The sequence below is a fragment of the Epinephelus lanceolatus genome, chromosome 12 (genome assembly GCF_041903045.1).
Source record: "Epinephelus lanceolatus isolate andai-2023 chromosome 12, ASM4190304v1, whole genome shotgun sequence".
Lineage (NCBI taxonomy): Eukaryota > Metazoa > Chordata > Actinopteri > Perciformes > Serranidae > Epinephelus > Epinephelus lanceolatus.
Window position 1 is genome coordinate 18,902,268 of NC_135745.1, and position 19,275 is coordinate 18,921,542.

A 19,275-nucleotide genomic window follows, 5' to 3' on the forward strand; every position below is an offset into this window, starting at 1 on the left:
TACCTTTGACACTGAACACAGGGCCTGCCCTCACACAGACGGACAGGAGGGTTAGTGTTGGTGACAGAGGGGAGGTGGTGGAAGCGTGAGGCTGGCCGGGTTGGCTGCACTGTCAGCATTTTATGTTGTGCTCAAATTGACTTGACATTCAAGTTGCTAGCGCTGTCTGATATAAGCTTTGGGAAAATGCCCTGCCTAAACTTAAACCTGCTTCAGCCGGCTGTGGGTGACTGTTGCTCTACAAAATCACTGGTTAGTGGACAACAAGGAGAAAAGACAAGAGAGGAAAATTGTGGACTTACTGGACTGGGCAGTGCGAGCCTCGATGGGCTGAGTGTAGACACCCAAACCCATCTCAGAGCGGGCTGCCAGCGAGAAACGGTACAACGTGTCAGGTTTGAGACCGTCCACAGCGTAGGAGCCAGCTGGGTTGAAGGACACATGTATCTGAAAGGGTTTCATATAAGACAGAAAGATGCCACTGGATTAAGACAGCCACACACCTCTTTCATGAGCTGAGCTATAGGGGTAGTACTTGTTGTATTGTTTTGACATGGAGAAATTAATCCCCCAATGAAATCCTAAAGCCTGGACTGCTGTCTCGCCTTCCTACATGAATACAAAGTAGAGAATGCAGCCAAATGTGAGAGCAGCTTGTTCCAAAAACAAATCGCCCTCTGGTTTACAACTAGTGCAATGGTCCAGCACAGTTGAACGAAGGGTCACAGCTCCGAGAGACAGAACATAACAACTTTGCTGTCTGTTACTACAGTAAATCTTTCTCATCAGCTGGGGAGCTGACTGCATCACTACAATAACACTGCTGAAGCCGAGGCTTCCCATTCAGAGAAATTGCATCATAAAGAGCAAGATTCATTCTTCTGCAATCTCACAGCAGAATAAGAGAAAAGTGTAAATGAGAAAAGTGTAAAGGAGATAGATAGATAGATAGATAGATAGATAGATAGATAGATGGAGATGGTATGTAGCAGAGGAAACTAGGTCATACATTAGTTATAACTTCACGTTGTTATTCTAACCTTGTTCTCTGAACTGTCCTCCCAGTACTGCAGCTCATACTTAGTGATGGGGTCCTGTACGGGCCACAGCCATGTTAGCATGATGCGGCTGTCTAGCTCGGCTTCAGCCTCAAAGCTGGACGGCTGGGCAGGGACTGGGCACAGAGGGGCGAGGGGACAGAGGTTGAAGAATTAAAAAGAACAAAAAGAGCACATTGCTGAAGCTAAATGTTCTCCACTGTGTCAGCAGCAATAACCACCTCCGCAAAACTGACTGTATGAGAAGGCATTTGCATGGCAGAGACAAAATGATACAAAAATAGCCTTGAGGGCTCTTTCACACACGCTGTAGGTGCATATAATACACACAATATTGGCAAAATAAAATACTTCAGCTATGCCTATGCTAAGCTGTTACCTTGTCTGACACAATGCTGTGGGTAAGAATAATTAGAGGCACTTCAAACTGTACATGCACACATCAATTAACACACAGATCCACACACAGTAGCTTGCTGCTCACCTCCCTGCTGGGTTTTGACTTGCAGGATGTCAGAAGGTGGCCCGTCACCTACAGAGGTGAAGCCCAGCACCCTGAGGCTGTAGGTGATATCAGGAGTCAGGCCTGAGATGGTAGTCAGACTGCTGTCATCTGTGTTGTGTTTCTGCCAGGCGCTGAGCGGAGCCGTCAGGTCGGAGCTGTAGTAGACCCGGTAGCCCCTGATTTGCCCATTGGGTTCCTCTGGTGGTTCCCACTGTACAAGCATCGTGCTGGCACTCAGCATGCGCGCTTGCACGTGCAGGGGTGGCGAGGAGGGGGCCTGTTCACCAGTGCGTGTTTCCACGGGGTCGCTGGGCGGCCCGCGGCCAATGTTGTTGACAGCCATGACACGAAACTCATACTCAGAGTAGGGGCTGAGTCCACCAATGCTGTATCGGGTTGTTGCCACACCTTCCACTTCCTGGAAGCCGTTGTCTGAGGACTTGGCTCTGTACTGGATCATGTAGTAGGAGACGGGTTCAGGGTTTCCAGAGTCCCAGGTAAGAGTTACACTGGTGGCTGTGGTCTCGGTCACAATGAGAGAGGTGGGGGGCTTTGGCAAGGCTGAGGAGAGAGAAGGAGGTATTAGATTTGATGTCAAGAATGGACTTTTAAGACTTGTGGGTAATTTGTGAGAAATTGGATGTCTGACACATTTGAAACCATGATTCTCAAAATGTAGGCAGAATACAGCATAAACCAGCTCTTGTGGAGAAAAGGCATGACTGGTCATGTAATTCTCCATTCTGTAACTCATAGCACTGAAATGATTGTTTCATAAGCTAATCCTTATAGTGCTGTCAGCAGCCATTATTCCCAAATGAATAGAAAAGCAAAAATTGAAATCCCAATTTTGTGTTTTATAAGCGGGCTGGTCATTACTGACAATACAAGAAAATTGCAGGAGTTGTTCCCCTTTTGAGTGTGCAACAAATACAAAACAAAACAGAGGGTCTTCATTACAGCATCCTCGTAGAAGGGGGTCTATACTGCTGTGGTCCGTCTAAATGACTGTGTATCGATCAGCTGAGTAGAGAGTGGGATCAATACAGACAACAACTGATAGAAGAGGCTGCGATGGGTAGACAACAAACACAGGTGGGTGGAGCCGCATTCACACAAACACTATGATACCAGAAAAAAGGACTCAACAAACATGAAGAAAGGATCACATACCGGCCCTGACCACGGCACTCATTGACAAAGAGTGTGCAAACAGCCTTTAATTTTAACCTCTCAGTATCAACAAAAACCACAGGCCACCGCACAACAGCAGTGATGATTATGTGCAAGAAGTTTCAGAGGCCTTTTGTATCATAACATTTTATTATCAGATCTGCGGGTGACACAGCGAAGTTCGCATCATCACAACAACAACCTCCCACACAGATAGATGGAGCAAGTCTGAACAACAGTCCTCACCTTTGACAGTGACCTGAGCGGTGGCTTCAATCATGCCCAGAGAGGAGATGGCCACACAGGTGTAGTTGGCTGACTCACGAATGTTGGTGACCTCTAGCACGTTGCGTCCCATTGGCATCTCTTCCTCCTTGGTCAGCTCCACCGTGCCCATCGTCCACTTGACATAGGGCATCGGCGAGCCCACTGCCACGCATGTCAGGTTGACGCTGCCACCTGGCATCACCTCTTGGTTGGTGGGTGGAATGGAGAATCTGGGTGGGACTCTTCGCACTAAGAGGGTGAAAAGAGGCAGGAGAAGGTAGTGAATAGGTAGGATGTGTCAGGTGGATATGATAACTTTTACGGGATTTCATGAATGGTCATACCCCACACGACACCATAAGGCTAAAAGCTAACTCAGAAAAGCTAACCAAATGGAGGGCTGATCGCTTTTGTCCTAATGTGTAGGCAAGCACAATGGGAACAATAGGACTGTCACAAAATGGCTCTGGAAATTCACAAGAAAACTTTGAGGGGGTGTTTTATCCTCTTGCGTACAAAAGGGGATATAATCAAAAAATAGCCCAGTTTTGCTGGAGACTCTGTCTGGCCCTCTTTTGTCAGTGTGTCAAATGGTAGCGAGAGTTGCATCATTGAGGGACCCTGTGGAGATGGCATTGTTTGATTTCTCCTCCCGCTCCCTCTCTCTGGCTCCTTCTGCTCAGCCTGTCTTTCTCCCTCTCTCTCTCTCCCTCTCTTTGTGCAGTACTGATATGCAGATAGGCTGACATTAAAAAGGGTTCCCATGGAGACAAGAAGGGCCCGTTGACGTCGCCAGGGACAAGGCAAACACCGATGCAGAGGCTCCATGCAATACTGAAAAGCTGGCCCAGAATAAACAGGCAGCCAGCATTTACATATGACTTGTTTTCTGTCTAAATAAAGATACACAAGAAATGCCTGCCATATTTACACACTTTAGATCTTTTCCTGGTAACTTTTGGCAACCGTAACAAACTTATCCGCTTGACATGGCAAAGAAAATCCAACTTGACAGAGCTATGTGAGCATCCATCAGTGTCAGACCTGATAAATTTATGATATGCTGAACCTTTCCATAGTCAGCGCTCAATGTAGGAAGGAGGAGCTCTGACTTTTTTAACCTTGGTTATGGAGAGAGTGAAGCCAAGCCAAACATTTAGCTCCCCTGCGAGGACCCATTATTGCTACAGTATCCCACTACTGCTGGTCGTATGTATTCAAAACACAACGGCATGAAACTATCCCTGCAGAATTTATACTGCTTGTTTTCCCTAATGCACTACAACATCTCTGTGTCTCACTGGAAAAAAAAAGCCCTTGACTGTAATTGCTCTTTTGCACTGGTCTCCATGAAAATGGATTTTCAAATGTGAGTCTCCCTCCACCTTCCTTCCCCCCCCCACCCTTCACCCCTCCCTCCCCGATCTAATTTGAACCAGAACGTTGTTATAGCCATGCTTGTTATTCCCCTCATTATGTGGCGAAATGGAAAAAACACAAAAGCACCTTTTGAGATTCCAGTCAGGAGAAGGCTGCTTCTCTGGACCGCACCATAATAAGGGGGACCTGGTTCACACTCATCTGAATTTTCCCAAAATAATTGAGGTTCCGCATATAGACCTGCTGCTGTGTGTGTATGTTTTTTTTTTTTTTTTAAATCAATACCATCACGTGGACTTAAACTACTTGGCTCGATATCTCATAAAAGTATTAATATCACAAGTCTGAGCCACAAAGCTCGCTGATTCATGTATGTCTTGGAATTTGGGCTTTTGAGTTTGTTTTTCACACAATTACCCAGATAAATCAAAACTTTGCAGTTTGCTTTATAAGAACTAACCTTTTCAGAGGGTGTGTGGCAAACAAAAAAATCAATTTAATGATGGGAACAGTTAAGAGGTCAGCAAAGGTTTAGGACGAAGTAATGATGACGGTTTAATGATGCAAAAGTTGCAAAATGACTCAATGAACAAGTGGGGACAAATCTGGTGAGTCACTGGATTATACAGGAAGGTTTCATGCAGGGAAAAGGTGACACATATTAACAGTCTAGAAAGATTAACATCAGCCATGACATCTGCTTTCTGAGGTTCACAGGCATACGGCTGATTTTTAAATTAAAACACTTGACAGGCAGAGTAGTGCCTGGGAACAGGACAGGGATGACATTCTCAAGCAAAGCATGCACGGGAGCTGAGGAAAGATATGGGATGGGATCACAAGCCTGAGTACGCTGGGAGACAAAGATAAAGGAGGAACTTGGTCCGATTTTCTCATATAAATGACTGAACATCTGATTTCCAGTATGACTAATGCACAACAGACTTTCCTTTGAGTATTTCCAGAAAAAAAAAGAAAAGCGTTAGTATTCCACTTATGTTGGTGGCCACCTGTGTCTTCTCACACAACTGTAACATACTCCAAGAGCTGCTATTTTTCACAACATATGCTTATGAAAAAAGCGAAACCTGAGAGGAGCGGCCCTAATGTAAGACCATTAAGCTTAAAGTGTCTGTTATTCTTTCATGATTCCATAGACTAAACAGTGCTAAGAGCAGTCAGTCAATGGGCCCTGTGTATATTGAACACTTAATGTTGTGAATAATTCATGCAGTGCGGTTAAGTTTGGAGAGGTGCTGTGGAACAAAATGACTAGAGGGCAGGTAATTGTTATCGATTCCCCCGAAGCCTCTCTCCTGTTGAGAGCGGCGTTGAGAGACGGGCTCCGGGACTCTATCAAAACCACAAAATAAGCCCTGTCTCCACTCTGCAAGCCTGCTTGCTGGATACCTATAAATTTAACTGCCTTGACAAAGTGCCCAAGGATAGCAGAACCTGTCCAGTCAATCAATATCTGAGCAAACTGGCACAGAGTCAGCGGGCTCCCAGGCTTCCTGGCAGCAGCGCTGGGCTATGGTTGCTGCCATGATGGCTGATCATCCCCCCTGTCAGCACGCTGCCAGCTCATTCTTAAATATTCTATAGGTCAGCTCTTTGAGCAGCAGTGTATTGCAGATGGTACAAGTGAAGAGATAATTTACAAAACATTAGCTGTCTCTTAGACAATGTCAGTGTCATCATCCATTAATTCTGAGGTAGAGATTCGGTCTGTAAATGTGTCGATCACGGATCAAATCTCCCGATATAAAGTACGTCCTTTAAGTTTTTAATAGTGCTGACTCAGGTGCTTTGAAGCTTCAATCATGGTCGTGGTAATCAACGTCCAAATCAGTATTCGAATGGTTCGTCAACACGATGGTATTTAAAAATTAGCGATCGTTTTGTGACTCCAACTCACTTTCATCCAATTTCAGTCATCAGCAGTCATGCACCACTGACACGGGGGGCAGTTTAACCACATATGATACGCTAGCAAAATGTAATAAAAGTCAGGTGGAGCAGTTTCAAAGTGTGCCAGATATGATAAAGGAAACTGGCATATATCACAAATTTACAACAAGCTTGGCAAATCACTTCAAAACAGCAAAGTATGTTGTTTTTTTATGTATTATGGCCAAGATTACTGCGCCTGCATGCTAACAAAGTGGCTATTTGTTACATTATTTCAGGTAAATCAACTGAAAACTCATGTTTAAAAAAAGTCCCATTTATCTACCCATTATATGTAACCCTCGACCCCCAGCCCCAGTTTTTAATGATTAGATGTTACACAGTAAATTAAGTGAAAGTAGAAGCATTTTTTTCAAAACTCTTGAAACATAACATAACAAATTATGTGAGGTTCCACTGTGCAGAGCATATTGTGCTCAGACAGCTTTCCCTGTGAAAGGGACAAATTGCTGGGACTCGCTATCTGATCACTTGAAATTTGCTGCAAATTTCACCACTTTAAAGAGAGCTACCGAATCCCGGGTAATTCATCCTCAGCAAACCTGTACTCGTGTAGTTTTTAAATGTAATATTAAATGTGTGTTTTAGACTGCCGTGCTGTATTAGGTTTACCTTCTTTTTACCTCACTGTTCTAATCTTAGTTTCATAAAAGCCCCTCTAGGGACGGGTGTTGCAAACAAACATCTGCTGAAAACAGTGTGATACTTGCATCGGAAACCTGTTCTCAGTTTGTCTATGTACATTGTAACTGCCCCTATCAAATAAACCATAAATAAATAAATAATTTAAAAATATGTATTTCCTGTGGGGCCGCCTGCTGCAACATCACATGACGACGGGGTGGATGTCTGTCTTCTTGTTAGGGTAACATGTGCCTATCACATCCTTCAGTCTCTGCGTAGAGAATGCCCATGGCGGTAAAACAGACATAATCCCCTGAGAACGGCTTTGTCAGTTCTGATACCCATGTCCCTCAGTGGGAGAGCAGGGGTGTTGCTGCCTAAATACCTGACAAATCCGGTTGCCACCTGAATACCGGAGTAATCCATCACACACCTCTGATGGGCCTTCACAGGCAGATGGAAAGTCTGAGGGTGAAAGGAGCTATAGTTTTTGTTGGATGTGGTTGACATTGGCAATATGGGTGTGGTTGAGAAGAATGCACAGCTACATAGCACGACAGAGACCTAGTAATCACTTAAGCAAACTTCACGGGGACTCCTTGTGTGTCTTGGCAAGGCTCATCGAAACACAGTTTGGGGGAGAGGCGTTGGAAGGCATGCACCAACTATTCAGGGATTCATGCGAGTAGACAAAACAACACATCTACACTATCAGGGATTAGGGACAGCTATTGGTAATGTTTTTGTTTTTCAGGGAAGGGAGATCAGTGTCTTCATCAGAGGATCTGGAGAGGATGGTTGACCTCACCTAAAATCTGCATCAAATTGAAGGAAGGGGATTAAAAGTGAAAATGACCAACCTTCACGCTGATCTTTTTGTGGATGAAGGGATTTGATGGAGGTGAGCAATGGGATGAAAAGACACAAAGTGGAGAGGAAGACAACACAGTGAAACAGAACAGTGTTTCTGTAGACAGTGGAGGTTAGTGACATGGCACAGATAGGCAGAGTAATGCATACATACAGTACCAGGGAGGGGAAACTCACTTAAATAAATAATTTAGTGTTGTTCTTCGATATATTTCATTGCCATCTTTATCATTTTGGCACTGCAGTTAACACATTACATTGTCAGTATCTATAATATCAAATAAAACACATGACACAAATGACATTTTTTAAGAAAAAATTGATAATTTGTGACTTTTGTTTGACATCACACTTGCTGTAACATACTTGTGCAGTTAAATCTATTTGATTTTTTATCATTATGGATTGACTGAAAGGGCATTTCTCATATCAGGAGCACTTATTGATGTAAAGGTTCTACATGTACTCCTGTAATTCATCTTTTTCTTCATTAAACAGAAATGAATTGGTCATTTTGTAAGTTTCCCTCCCTGACACTCAGGCACACACACACACATAACAGCATGAAGATATTTTGGTAAGAGAAAAGCCCGACTGCAGCACTTTATCCTCTGTGACATATTGACATGTCACATGGATATATGAAGGAGTGCCAGCAGACAGAAGCTGACATCCCTCCTCCGTTGCGGGATAAGCACATGACAAATGAGCGCTCATGCAAAATCACAGGACGCTTGTGATTCCGCCCACGTTTATGGAGTCCTCCTTTAGAGGAGGGTCACCAAAAGCGGCCCACAGCAAAAAAAACAAGGTGCGCACACACCTGCACACCTACAAACACACGCACACTCTTAATGGATGTGAAGTGGAGGGACATAAATAGATGCGCAGACAGGAAGGCAAAAACAATCCATGAGCAGACCCTTCCCCCTCCCACACAGAAATATGAGGACATCATTCTCTGGTGGCTCTCAAATGTCAAGACAAGGGTGGTGATGGCAGCGCTGACAGTATGTTTGTGTACCTGCAGACAGGAATTAGATCAGGTAGCTATGGTGAGTGGAAGAAAACAGAAACACATTCGCAGACAAAACGCCAACCCATAACAAGCCATTTAATGGAAGCCTGACAAGGGTGTATGTGTGTGTGTGTGTATGTGGGCGGGTGTTAGTAGGCAGTTGATAGAGAATATTACCACAATTCATTCTCCCATGGTAATATTTCCATATGTCACCTTCAAGTAGTGCTAACTTTATTGACACTACAAGGCGACAAATTACTGTTCTACCCAGGGAGGATGGAATTCTGAAAAGGCACTGGATTTAATCAAGTGATAGATTCTTATAATTAACTCAAAAGTAAAAAAAAACTGGATACAGTTAATCTCAGCAGTGAATTGCAATATTTTTTACATCACAATGCATTAAGAATTGCAACGTTACTGTATTTATTTGTTCAGCCAAAGCATCTTTTTAATTTTGTACTGGAAGTTTGGAATCAAGTTTTTACAGCCTGCTGCTACACATCAGCACTGTAAAAATTTAACAGTTGCCAAATGACATGTTTGCTTCCAATGCTTGTTCTGTTTACAAGTTTGAAAGCAGATGTTGTAAACCCCTAAATCTCTCCTCTGGTGTCACAGAATAAAAAAAAAAAAACATATAACAGGAAAAGGAGAGAGGCATGTCAAAGGCCACTTGTCTTGAGTCCCTTATGTTTTAAACCCAATCAGGCAGCCCTGTGATAGCACAGCCCCGGGTCTTGTCTCCTCATTCTTGCAGCAGTAACAAAGACGGAGTGAAAACATGGCTAGAGCCTTTGTTCTTCATTCCAGACAAGCACACTTTTAAAAGGTTACGGTTGGTTTGATTTCTATCTCTCCACTGGTGTGGTGAGGCTGGCGGAAAAGTTGGTGTCGGGGCCAGCGGGTTGACAGCTACCTGGGTGGTGTTACAGACGAGCTGAATCTTGGGCCCCTGCTGGCGCCACGCCACACAACTACTGTAATTACCTCTGAGGGGGGAAAAAAAGCTGCGTTTGCACCTGTGACAGACATGCCCTGATTAATAGACGAGACTTACATCCCTTCCTCGCCTTTGCTGTTTGGCTGACTACCTCCCCCTGTCAAGATTTAAGATCTAAACCTTCTGGAGCCCACAGTGTTTAATCTGTAAATTTGATGCCACTGTGGTCCTTGAGGATGATTTTACCTCTGATTCCTCTGATCCAGGAGGAGGTACTGTCTGTTGGAAAAACATTTTTCTTGGATATGTTCCTATGAGAAAAACATCTCATCTCAGAGAAAGAAATGTTTGTTGAAAAAAATAGTACTCTTAATTCAGTTTAACATTTCCTAAGCTGTGTTTTTTGTCTGGGTTCTGCTACAAGGGAAACATTTTACTCATTTTATTTTGATGGATTGAAAGAGACAATGGCATCACTCATCCATAAAATAGCCTCTGTGATACACTATATGCTTTTAACAAAATTATGAAGTGATAGCCGAGTGTGTCTCTTTCTTACCCTGACACTTTCACTCCCTTCTCCACCCACACTAACAACTGGAGCAGCTATTCTGTTTCATGTACATCAGACATGGTGGTGTTATCTGCAGGGGCTGACCTAGACTACTCTCTCTCCCATACCAGCTTTTTCCAGGATGGGTACAATGCTGCCCTTGCCCTGCATTAGTCTGCTCACGGAGACACCACAACAAAAACAAACCCTGAAACTCCAGACCCCTCCATCCCTTCAGGTGCTCTGGCTTGTGCGGGGGGAATAATAGAGTCTTTCGATACAGTCAAAATAAAAAAGAAATGAGGCCTGGCACGGCTTTCAATGCCAGCGGAGGAAACCGTTTCAATGCAGCTGTTTTCACAGAGGCCGCACCTGGTCGAATTCGCAGCCAAACAGGAGGTTGAGGTTAGTTCAGCTCATTGGTATGGGAGGAATGGCAAGGCAAGGATAATAGTTAGAAGACTGGTGGAAGGAGAGAAAAGGAGTGAAATAGTGATATAAACATGGTCAAATGTAGAAATTACACAACAGTCAAAGGCTCTGGTGGTTTCCCACAGGTGTTTTCACTTATTCCAGCTAATTAGAACTTTGCTCAGGTTGAAGGTGGGCAGAGCTACGCAGAGAATTGCAACATGCACCAATAAGGATTACAAAGGTGTAATTTGTCCCACCCTGACAGGTGCAACAAAGCTCACGGGAGAGTGAGAAAGTCGGAAAGTCGTCAAAGATGTTGGTACATAAGTTGCTGAGCTGAAATTACATATGCAGAAAGAAAGCTGATAATAAACTTTTCATTTATTCACATATTGCACGCCAATTTTTGTCCACATGTAATTTGCAATATGGAATTAGGTTGTAACTGTTAGCTGCTGTCCATGTAGGGTGACCTGGAATAGTTAGAAAAGCTATTTATTAGCATTAGTCGGGTAAAGCAATATTCTAGTAATACAATCTGGCACAAAATCACTTGTGATATAAAGCTTCAAACTGTTACCAACAAGCTGTGTAAATGCTCTGAGCAATACAAGATAACACATCTTCTTTGTAGCGTCAATGTAGTTTCTACATTACAACTTAAAGCTCGTTAATACACCAAATTTAGAGGAACAACTTCTAAACTCTGAAAATGGGACCATCCGAGCAGCACATGAATGCAGCAAAATGCTCCAGAATAACTGAAGTCACCTGTGTGGTACCACAGAATGTCTAAAGGCAGAAAGAGGTATTTAGATGCATAGTCACTGGTGAATGAACAGCATTCAGAATGAAAGAGACAAGACATGTTCAAGGGTTGCAAATGCTTGAGACAACAGAAACGATTGATTCAAAAATTGAGAAAGACATTTGACTTTACCTCGTACGTAGAGATTGGCAGGAGCGGAGTAACGGGTCCCAGCACTGTTCATGGCAACGCATTCATATTTCCCTTGGTCGGACTCCTCGCTGTTCTCAATTTGCAGAGCTCCTGTGTAGAGGATTAACAAATTTAGCCGCCTTGACAGTTGCGGAATATGAGATGTAATTTGGCATGAAACCACAGCAGATATCTGTATTGTGACTTGCTAGAGAGCCTGTAGTCAACTAGTCTAACACAGTTCATGCGTAATTAAGTGTCTCAGAACATGGATGCAGTTTTGTCAAGAAAATGCTTACAGCAACATAAGCATTTAGCTGATTTGGCAAGTTTAGTGAAACTGCTAACAGAATATTTGTCTGACCGTGTTAAGAAGAAAAAAAAGACCATGACTGAGGGTCAATTAATCATCTGAATAACATGTCACAACTATCATAGTCTGATTAGACCATCTGACAAACCAAAGTGTTCATATCAGAGGGTTATCTATCTCAGCATGACACTAGGACGAGGCTGCAGAATAACCACAACAAAGGCAGAGGAATGGATAATGTCTAAAGAACTATCCAACCTGCTGCTTTAAAATAACAACTGTGCAATCAGTGTTTCACAGTTTTACCAAAGGACATTATTTACAGATATGGGCTTCATGAGGAACACTACTCTGATTAGGTATTGTGATGTTTTCAGATATCCTTATTGTTTAAACAAAATTAAAATGCAAGCATATCTAACCAAAATGAGTAAAAAGATAAATGTAACTGATGACTGCACTGTTCATCTAAGTTTTTTTTTTGCTTGATAGCCTAAGATTTTGCTGCAAAGCAACTGCCAATGCAGGTGTCTTTTCTTTAATCTTTGTTGAGTCCGCATTTAGCAGTGAGGTCATAATTGTGTTCCTTCATTACCAAGTGTTTCACCATGTCTCACCGAAGCCCTCAAGGGAAACGCTGCTGTGCCAGATGGCTTAGATTAGTATTCACAATCCCAAGAAACTGTAGTCATCAGACAGAAGGCTAACATGTTGTTTCTAACAAAGCATGAAAGCCCTGGAGACCTGTCTTTGTGTGGTCATTTTTGACACTCCATATCCATAACCGTCATATAATCATTGCTACTGAATTGCAAATGGCTGACAGATCAGAGGAGTTGTAATTTCATAAATTAAAAATAAGCAACCTAAAACAGCAAAACTTACCTGGATCCCACAATCTAAAAAAAATACATGTTTAAAAACAAAACTACGTCTCTCAGTAGTACATATGTAGTATGTGTATGTGTATGTCAAAAGCGAGTGATTAACACTTATTACGTGTCCAAAACAGCATGGTACTAGCATGAAAGGCAGCCAGCCACCATGCAGTTTGAAAATGACATTAATACTCAGCATTAGATGATGTCAGGATACTTATTTTTTCACATCATGCAGTATGAGATGAATGCAACAAACAGGTTCACCACCAACCAAAGGGGACTCGAATCAAGACGAGACCAAAAAAAAAAAAAAAAAAAAAACATAAGCGAAACAGGGCGGGGCAGTAACGTGATGATACCACCTCAGATCTCGTGACAACATATCTCTCCAAGGTGTTTGCACTGCACGCTGAGCTCACTGCTGTCTGATTCAGCACTGACATGCACCTGCATACTAATGCTGGTGTCACCAATCTGTCAATCTGCCCATTGTCTCGTGGGAGAAAACAGTGCGAGTACTACAGGCGTGTAGAAGGTTACTGCTATGGCACTTGTCAGACCTGCAACACTGAGCCTCTTCAATTACTTCCAATGTCTCGAACACTGCTGGATCTTCTACAACCTCGTTTCACTACTTAAAGGTGCAGAAGGGGCACAGAGGGTGCCGTAACAAGTCTAAGAGTTAAACATTTAATTCGTTACGGGCTGTATTAAGAGCCAAGGATGTGAGACAGACAGCTGGTAGCTCCAAATATATTCAGCTTACCCCAGACATCTACTATTTACCTCACTGTTGTTGAGCGGAAATCATGCTTGCACTCAGGGGAGAAGCACATGATTACCACAAAAAGAGGTTGAAGATTCCACCTTAACATCTCAACCAGGCATCTTGTTCCCATGCTGGGGGGGGGGGGGGTTATCGGTGCTGCATAGGCTGTATGCAAATGCAGCCATTTCAGTTTACATTGAGGCTGCAAAGAGGAGGCAGGTAGATTCTCCTGTGGCTACCATGGCCTTTAGTTTAAAATGCAGCTCCTCGCCCCTCTTCACTGAAAAAGCCAGAGGAGAGGCTAAAGCGGAATGATTTCTTTTCCATGTGAATGTGTGTGTATGTTGTGTGTTCATAATCATAGTTCATAGGAGGAACCTTGAAAAAGCATATTTACAAAACAACACCTTGGACTTGCTTTTTGCATTTTCATTCTCCTGACATGAGGGTTGGTGATCATTTGTTTGTAAGGGAGCAGACAGCGGACAGGACATGTTGGGGGAAAGACGAAGAGGGGAAGTGGAAGAGGGTGGGTTGGCGCTCACAGCGTGGATGAACCCAGTGACGTGGCGTTTGGGCGGGGGGGTGCAGGGGTGTGATGTGGATGTGAGGGAATGGTGTGGATGTGATATTTTCCAACACACTTTATCATCCTTACCTCTAATTGGTGTACCACCTAGGTGGGAGTAATTTCGATGCAAACAGGGTTGAGAGATTAGTTAGTAATCCACTTATATCAGTGGGAGAGAAAAACATGGCTTCTGACAGGCCACAGATAAAACGGGAAAAAAACTGATACAGAGTAGAAGCCACTTAAATGCAATGTGACAAAGTTCAGTGCACTTAATTAATGCTATGAAGCAAGTATACATTTTGGACTGTACATGTCTATAAATGACAAAAAAACAACTTTTAAGAATAATCCCCTCTGTCAGGCAAACATTTACAAATATAATGCTGCTATTTTTATATTTGCAGACAGCAGCTACACCCTCTTTTCTGCTTGCTTCATAGTGGCATTAAAATAGTATGCAATATAAGCAGATTTTTTTTATTAAGCTTTCTAATTTAAGATGACCTTACTCTTTGTACAGACTGCATTTGTGCAGAAAGCAGTTAGTAAAATGGGCAAGAGAAATGAATGAAAGTCATACACAGTAAATAGAATGATGCACAGCACAAAGTACTCAGAGGTCAGAGGTATTAAATAGAAAAGAAGTTAGTATGATTGGGATGGTGTGAAAAGATAGACCAAATGTGTCTGCGTGCTCACTAAAAAGAATCGAGCGAGCGTGATGCAATAGGGAGGAACTGGATTTGCCTTTTCTTTTTAAACTATGGCAGTAAATGAATGCTCTCTTTCACTGCCATTGCAAAATTGGCCTCATTTCAGGTCATATGCAGTAATGTAAATCCTGATACGGTGGTAGATGTCAAGAAAAGGGTGGTGGATGAAAAGAACTGTTCATCAGAGCATATTTTCAGGCATTCTCACTATTTGTGAGAAAGAAAACCAATTAAAAGTTTGTTCCTAGAGGTAAAAAAAAAACAGTTTAAGGCACAGTTTTATCCTTGTTATAAAACATTATCAAACAATGAAGTTGTTCTCTTATTATCTAATTTGTGATAAATTTGAATTTTAATATTGCAAAACATGGACAGTTCAAGTGAACATGCTCCAGTGACCTGTATTCAGCTACTGCTGGGCAGCTCCAGCGCCAGGCTTATTCTGGAGGAGCTCTCATCTTTAATCTTTGGGGCCTCAGACCTGCAGCTTGGCCTGACACTCTAAGTGAGGTGGATTTAGTAAGGAGACACAAGACTGAATCTGGTCAAAAGCCACTAATCTTTCCACCTTGCACCTTTTCAATCTGATCCAGGTCAGGCCTGCACTGTTTATTTATCAGGCAGACTGCTACTGTGGACAAAGAGCACCTCATTTTTTATTTTTTGCAAGGTTGAATCCTAGCCAACGCATCATCGGCTGGCCTCATTGTCACCCCGCTGCATGTTTAAAAGGGGATTAAGGATTATTTAATATGGCGAAAAATTTTTCCTTCTGTACTTGGGGTGGCTACAAGCTCAGGCATCACTGTCAAAGACTGCAGGGATGCAGAAACAACTTTATTCCAACTTCTGTGTAACTTTATAAGTGGCTGTGGCTGTGAGAAATGAAATTCTGTAAGAATTCAGAGGTGACAAACTTTGAGTAAAACTTTCATGTCCTTTTGTGATGAAAGAGAATACATGAAGTCATATATGACAACAAAGGCCTTTTGTGTTTTCACATCATCCTCAAGTCTAGCATGTCTCACATCTGTTGGTATTTGGTGGCAGCTTGTACTCTGCAACTTGCCTTTGTAATATTTACATTATCAGAATGTCAGGTAGCACCTTGAAGAAAATTAGATCAAATCAAATTGTACCTGAACGAAGCTGTTTAATGCGCCCATTGCTGCTGCTGATGTCCACAGGAAGCATGTCCTTGAACCAGGATATCTCTGGGTCCGGGTTTCCGCTGGCGGCACACAGCATGGTGGCAGTTCTGGTTCTTTCAACCACCTTCAGCTGGGGACCCATATCAATGGTGGGGAAGCCATGGGGGATCTGGTTCTCTGAAAAATTTGCAAAGGCATTTTTTTAAGTATATGCAGACTTACACAGAGCAAGAAATTAGAGGGGGAAAAAAGAGGAAAAACGTGTTTACAAAAAGATTCTGACAGAATAGGCTCTCAATTGCTGTGAGAGGCATTGAGTGCATCAAAGCTTTTGAGCTGGCAAGGACAGAGAAGAGGATGAAAGAGAGCAAATACATTTCAGGTGCTACAGGCCGAACAGTAATCAGAAAACACACAAGCAAAAAAAAAAAAAAAAAAAAAAAAAGAGTCCAAGAGCAGGGTATACTATAGGGGAATAGGAGATCTGGTATGATTTGGATTTCAAATTTGGTTGGGAAAAAAAAACAATGTCTGATTGATTATCATAGCAGGCTTATTACCCGGCACGGGGAGTCTCAGGTTTAGACAGAGGAAGGATTGCAATCTGCCTCTGGGCACCCATGCATAAATGAGCCGCCTTAGGCTTAGCAAGCTAAACAAACCTATTTGAATAATCCAACTCATCATAATGAATGTAACAGCATATCCATGACAACACACAAAGTATAATCCTTAAAGCAAAAATTTGGTATTCTAAGGTGAAAGGTTGTTTTTAAAATATGTACTGACATCATAAGATTAGCAAAATATGAACAATATATAGTCCTGGGCTATTTCAGGCTCAGCCTCCCACCAGCATACCAGATTCAACAGGAAGAGAAACAGTATGTGTTTTTATTGTGGAAAAACCAACAGTCTAGGCATGACAGTAAACAGCTACTTAGCTGTGTTTTTTTCTAGGTTGAAAATGACTGTCACCACTCAACACCCACTTCCTTTGCTGTCTCACTCTGTAAAGACAAGTTGTGTCACTGTGTACCATCACTCAGATGTTTTCAAACTAGGAACACTTAGGCAATTGTTCACCTCTGAATTCTCTCTGATATTCAGATTAAACAATGTATTATCCCACTATGTTGAGTTTTATAAACATTTGTTGGAAAAACAGCAACAGAATTCTTATCTCTAAAAGTTGTCACAGGAAACTGTCACTGACATTGTCTGACTGTGCTGCAAATCCTAACCCAGACCCTCCTTCCACCTGTGCTCGTAATAAACCCTAATTTAACCTCTGGACAGTGTTAATAAAGAGGAAACAGGATGGCCCTTGAGAGGTCTTATTATCAGCTTGGTCTTAAACTTGTAATCTCTTTTATCTTTTTCCTCATATGTAGATGTGTCCCTGGGGCCAAAGTGCTAAAATGAAATCCTTAGAACAGGGATAATGATTGTAACTCCCGCCTTTAGTTCACCATGAGAAGATACCTAACTGCAGGTTAACAATAAGCGAATGATAGTGGCTCTACAGGGATGAACAAAATTAATACAAGACAGAGATTTGGCTAATGATGAAAGTTGAAGAAACAGTTTAATTACAGTGTCACAGAAGTAAAACTAAATGGTCAACAAAAAATGAACTAATGATTACAGTGTGCGCAAGAGAATTTGTGTCAGGGTAGGCGAGGACATCAAAGACAAGGTGTCTCATCTACAGCTACCCCCCCTGGACTGGTCAACCATGTAAGACTGTGATTGCAACAGTGGGAATGCTCGACTGAGAGGGAGAGAGCCGGCATTCTCTGCAAACTTCCCTAATTAATTAAGACATGAAAGTTGTTGTTTGCTCTGGACTGATCAGACACAAAACAAATATCTCCTGTGACAGACTGTCGATTGTGAGCTGTGTTACAAGTAATACAAGACTGTCTCCCATCAGTCATCAGCCATGCAAAGAACCATGTACATTAGTCTACCTAAACTATAAGGGCGAATGCAGACGAGTGACTATCACCGGCCGAGGTGATATTCTTGTCGACTGTAGGCAGTGTTGGTTATGACAGATGCAGAGACTTGCTTGCTAGCTAATATTAGCTGGCTTGCTAATAAATACAGCCAAATATGATATCATTGGCATATTTTCCAGTTTCTTATGTGTCATGCCTGTCTCCCAGCTCACTGCCAGCCAGGCAGCATCTCTCATGTAGGGTGGCTTGTGTTTTTCATGGCCAATATTATTCATGATTGTCTGGTAATTCTCACATACTTCTGGTTGAGTCTGCGATGTTGCAGATCAAAGATCACCAAAGTTGAACTCCACTTGATACGGAGATGCAAAATTCGCAAATTTGCTTTGCCAAATGGAAGCAAATGATTTATTTGCCCTTCTGCTCGTAATAAATGGAAGTGAACAGGAGGAGAATATTTACCAGTGTTACCTTGACTTGTGTGACAGTACCTTAAGCATTAATTTGCAAAATAATAAATAACAGACAGTGATTCACTAAGACACAATAAATCCACCTTTAAAAATCAACTCAATCACCAGAATAAATGTTGGCATTGTCAATCCAGCAAACCACACATGAATTTGTACAGTTTTTTCACTTTCATTTTTTTCAATCCAGTTTCAAAATAATCAGGTTAATGTGTGACGACACTGTGGTTAATGTATGGTTAGGTTTAGGCACAACAACCACTTGGTTTGGCTGAGAAAACATTATGATTTGGCCTAAAATACCCACTTTGATTGCTACAAATACAGCTGGACATATCTCAAACTGTCGATAGAACACCAGCTGCTTGGCAGTCGTCTCGCCAAGGTATTACGTCATCCACTATCTGTTCCTCAACCTGATGAGAAATTTAGCTTAAACACATGTAATCTGAACTATGTCATACGTATGAAAAGAAATGTAACATATCTACTGTTTAGGAAAACATACAATATATACATTTTTTCCGACGACTGTTAAACATCTACTTCTGACTTATTTGTTGCTGACTACATTTGCTCCACTCAAAGTGTTATTGGTGCACTTTTTCATTTTTTCTACTTGATCAAGCAGACATTTATAATATGGGCCAGTGTTTGGATTTGATTGTCTCCAAGATAACATCAGCAAGAAGGCTGTCTCATTTCAGATGAAGCCTGAGGG

The 19,275-nt window shown here is 42.3% G+C and overlaps 1 protein-coding gene across 21 annotated transcripts in view; it reads right to left on the reverse strand.

Moving 5' to 3' along the window:
- ptprfb (protein tyrosine phosphatase receptor type Fb) overlaps positions 1–19,275 on the reverse strand; it is a 193,427-nt gene that overhangs the window by 68,838 nt on the left and 105,314 nt on the right. For 13 of the 21 annotated variants that reach the window (XM_078173083.1, XM_078173079.1, XM_078173084.1 and 10 more), the window contains exons 5-11: positions 16,109–16,297; positions 14,341–14,358; positions 11,720–11,830; positions 2,983–3,252; positions 1,543–2,124; positions 1,041–1,174; positions 303–447 (exon numbers count right to left, since the gene is read on the reverse strand). In XM_078173083.1, coding sequence (XP_078029209.1) covers positions 303–447; positions 1,041–1,174; positions 1,543–2,124; positions 2,983–3,252; positions 11,720–11,830; positions 14,341–14,358; positions 16,109–16,297 — 1,449 coding nt within the window. The remainder of the gene's footprint in view (positions 1–302; positions 448–1,040; positions 1,175–1,542; positions 2,125–2,982; positions 3,253–11,719; positions 11,831–14,340; positions 14,359–16,108; positions 16,298–19,275) is intronic. The other 8 variants (XM_033650737.2, XM_033650736.2, XM_033650732.2 and 5 more) reach the window with 1 other exon arrangement.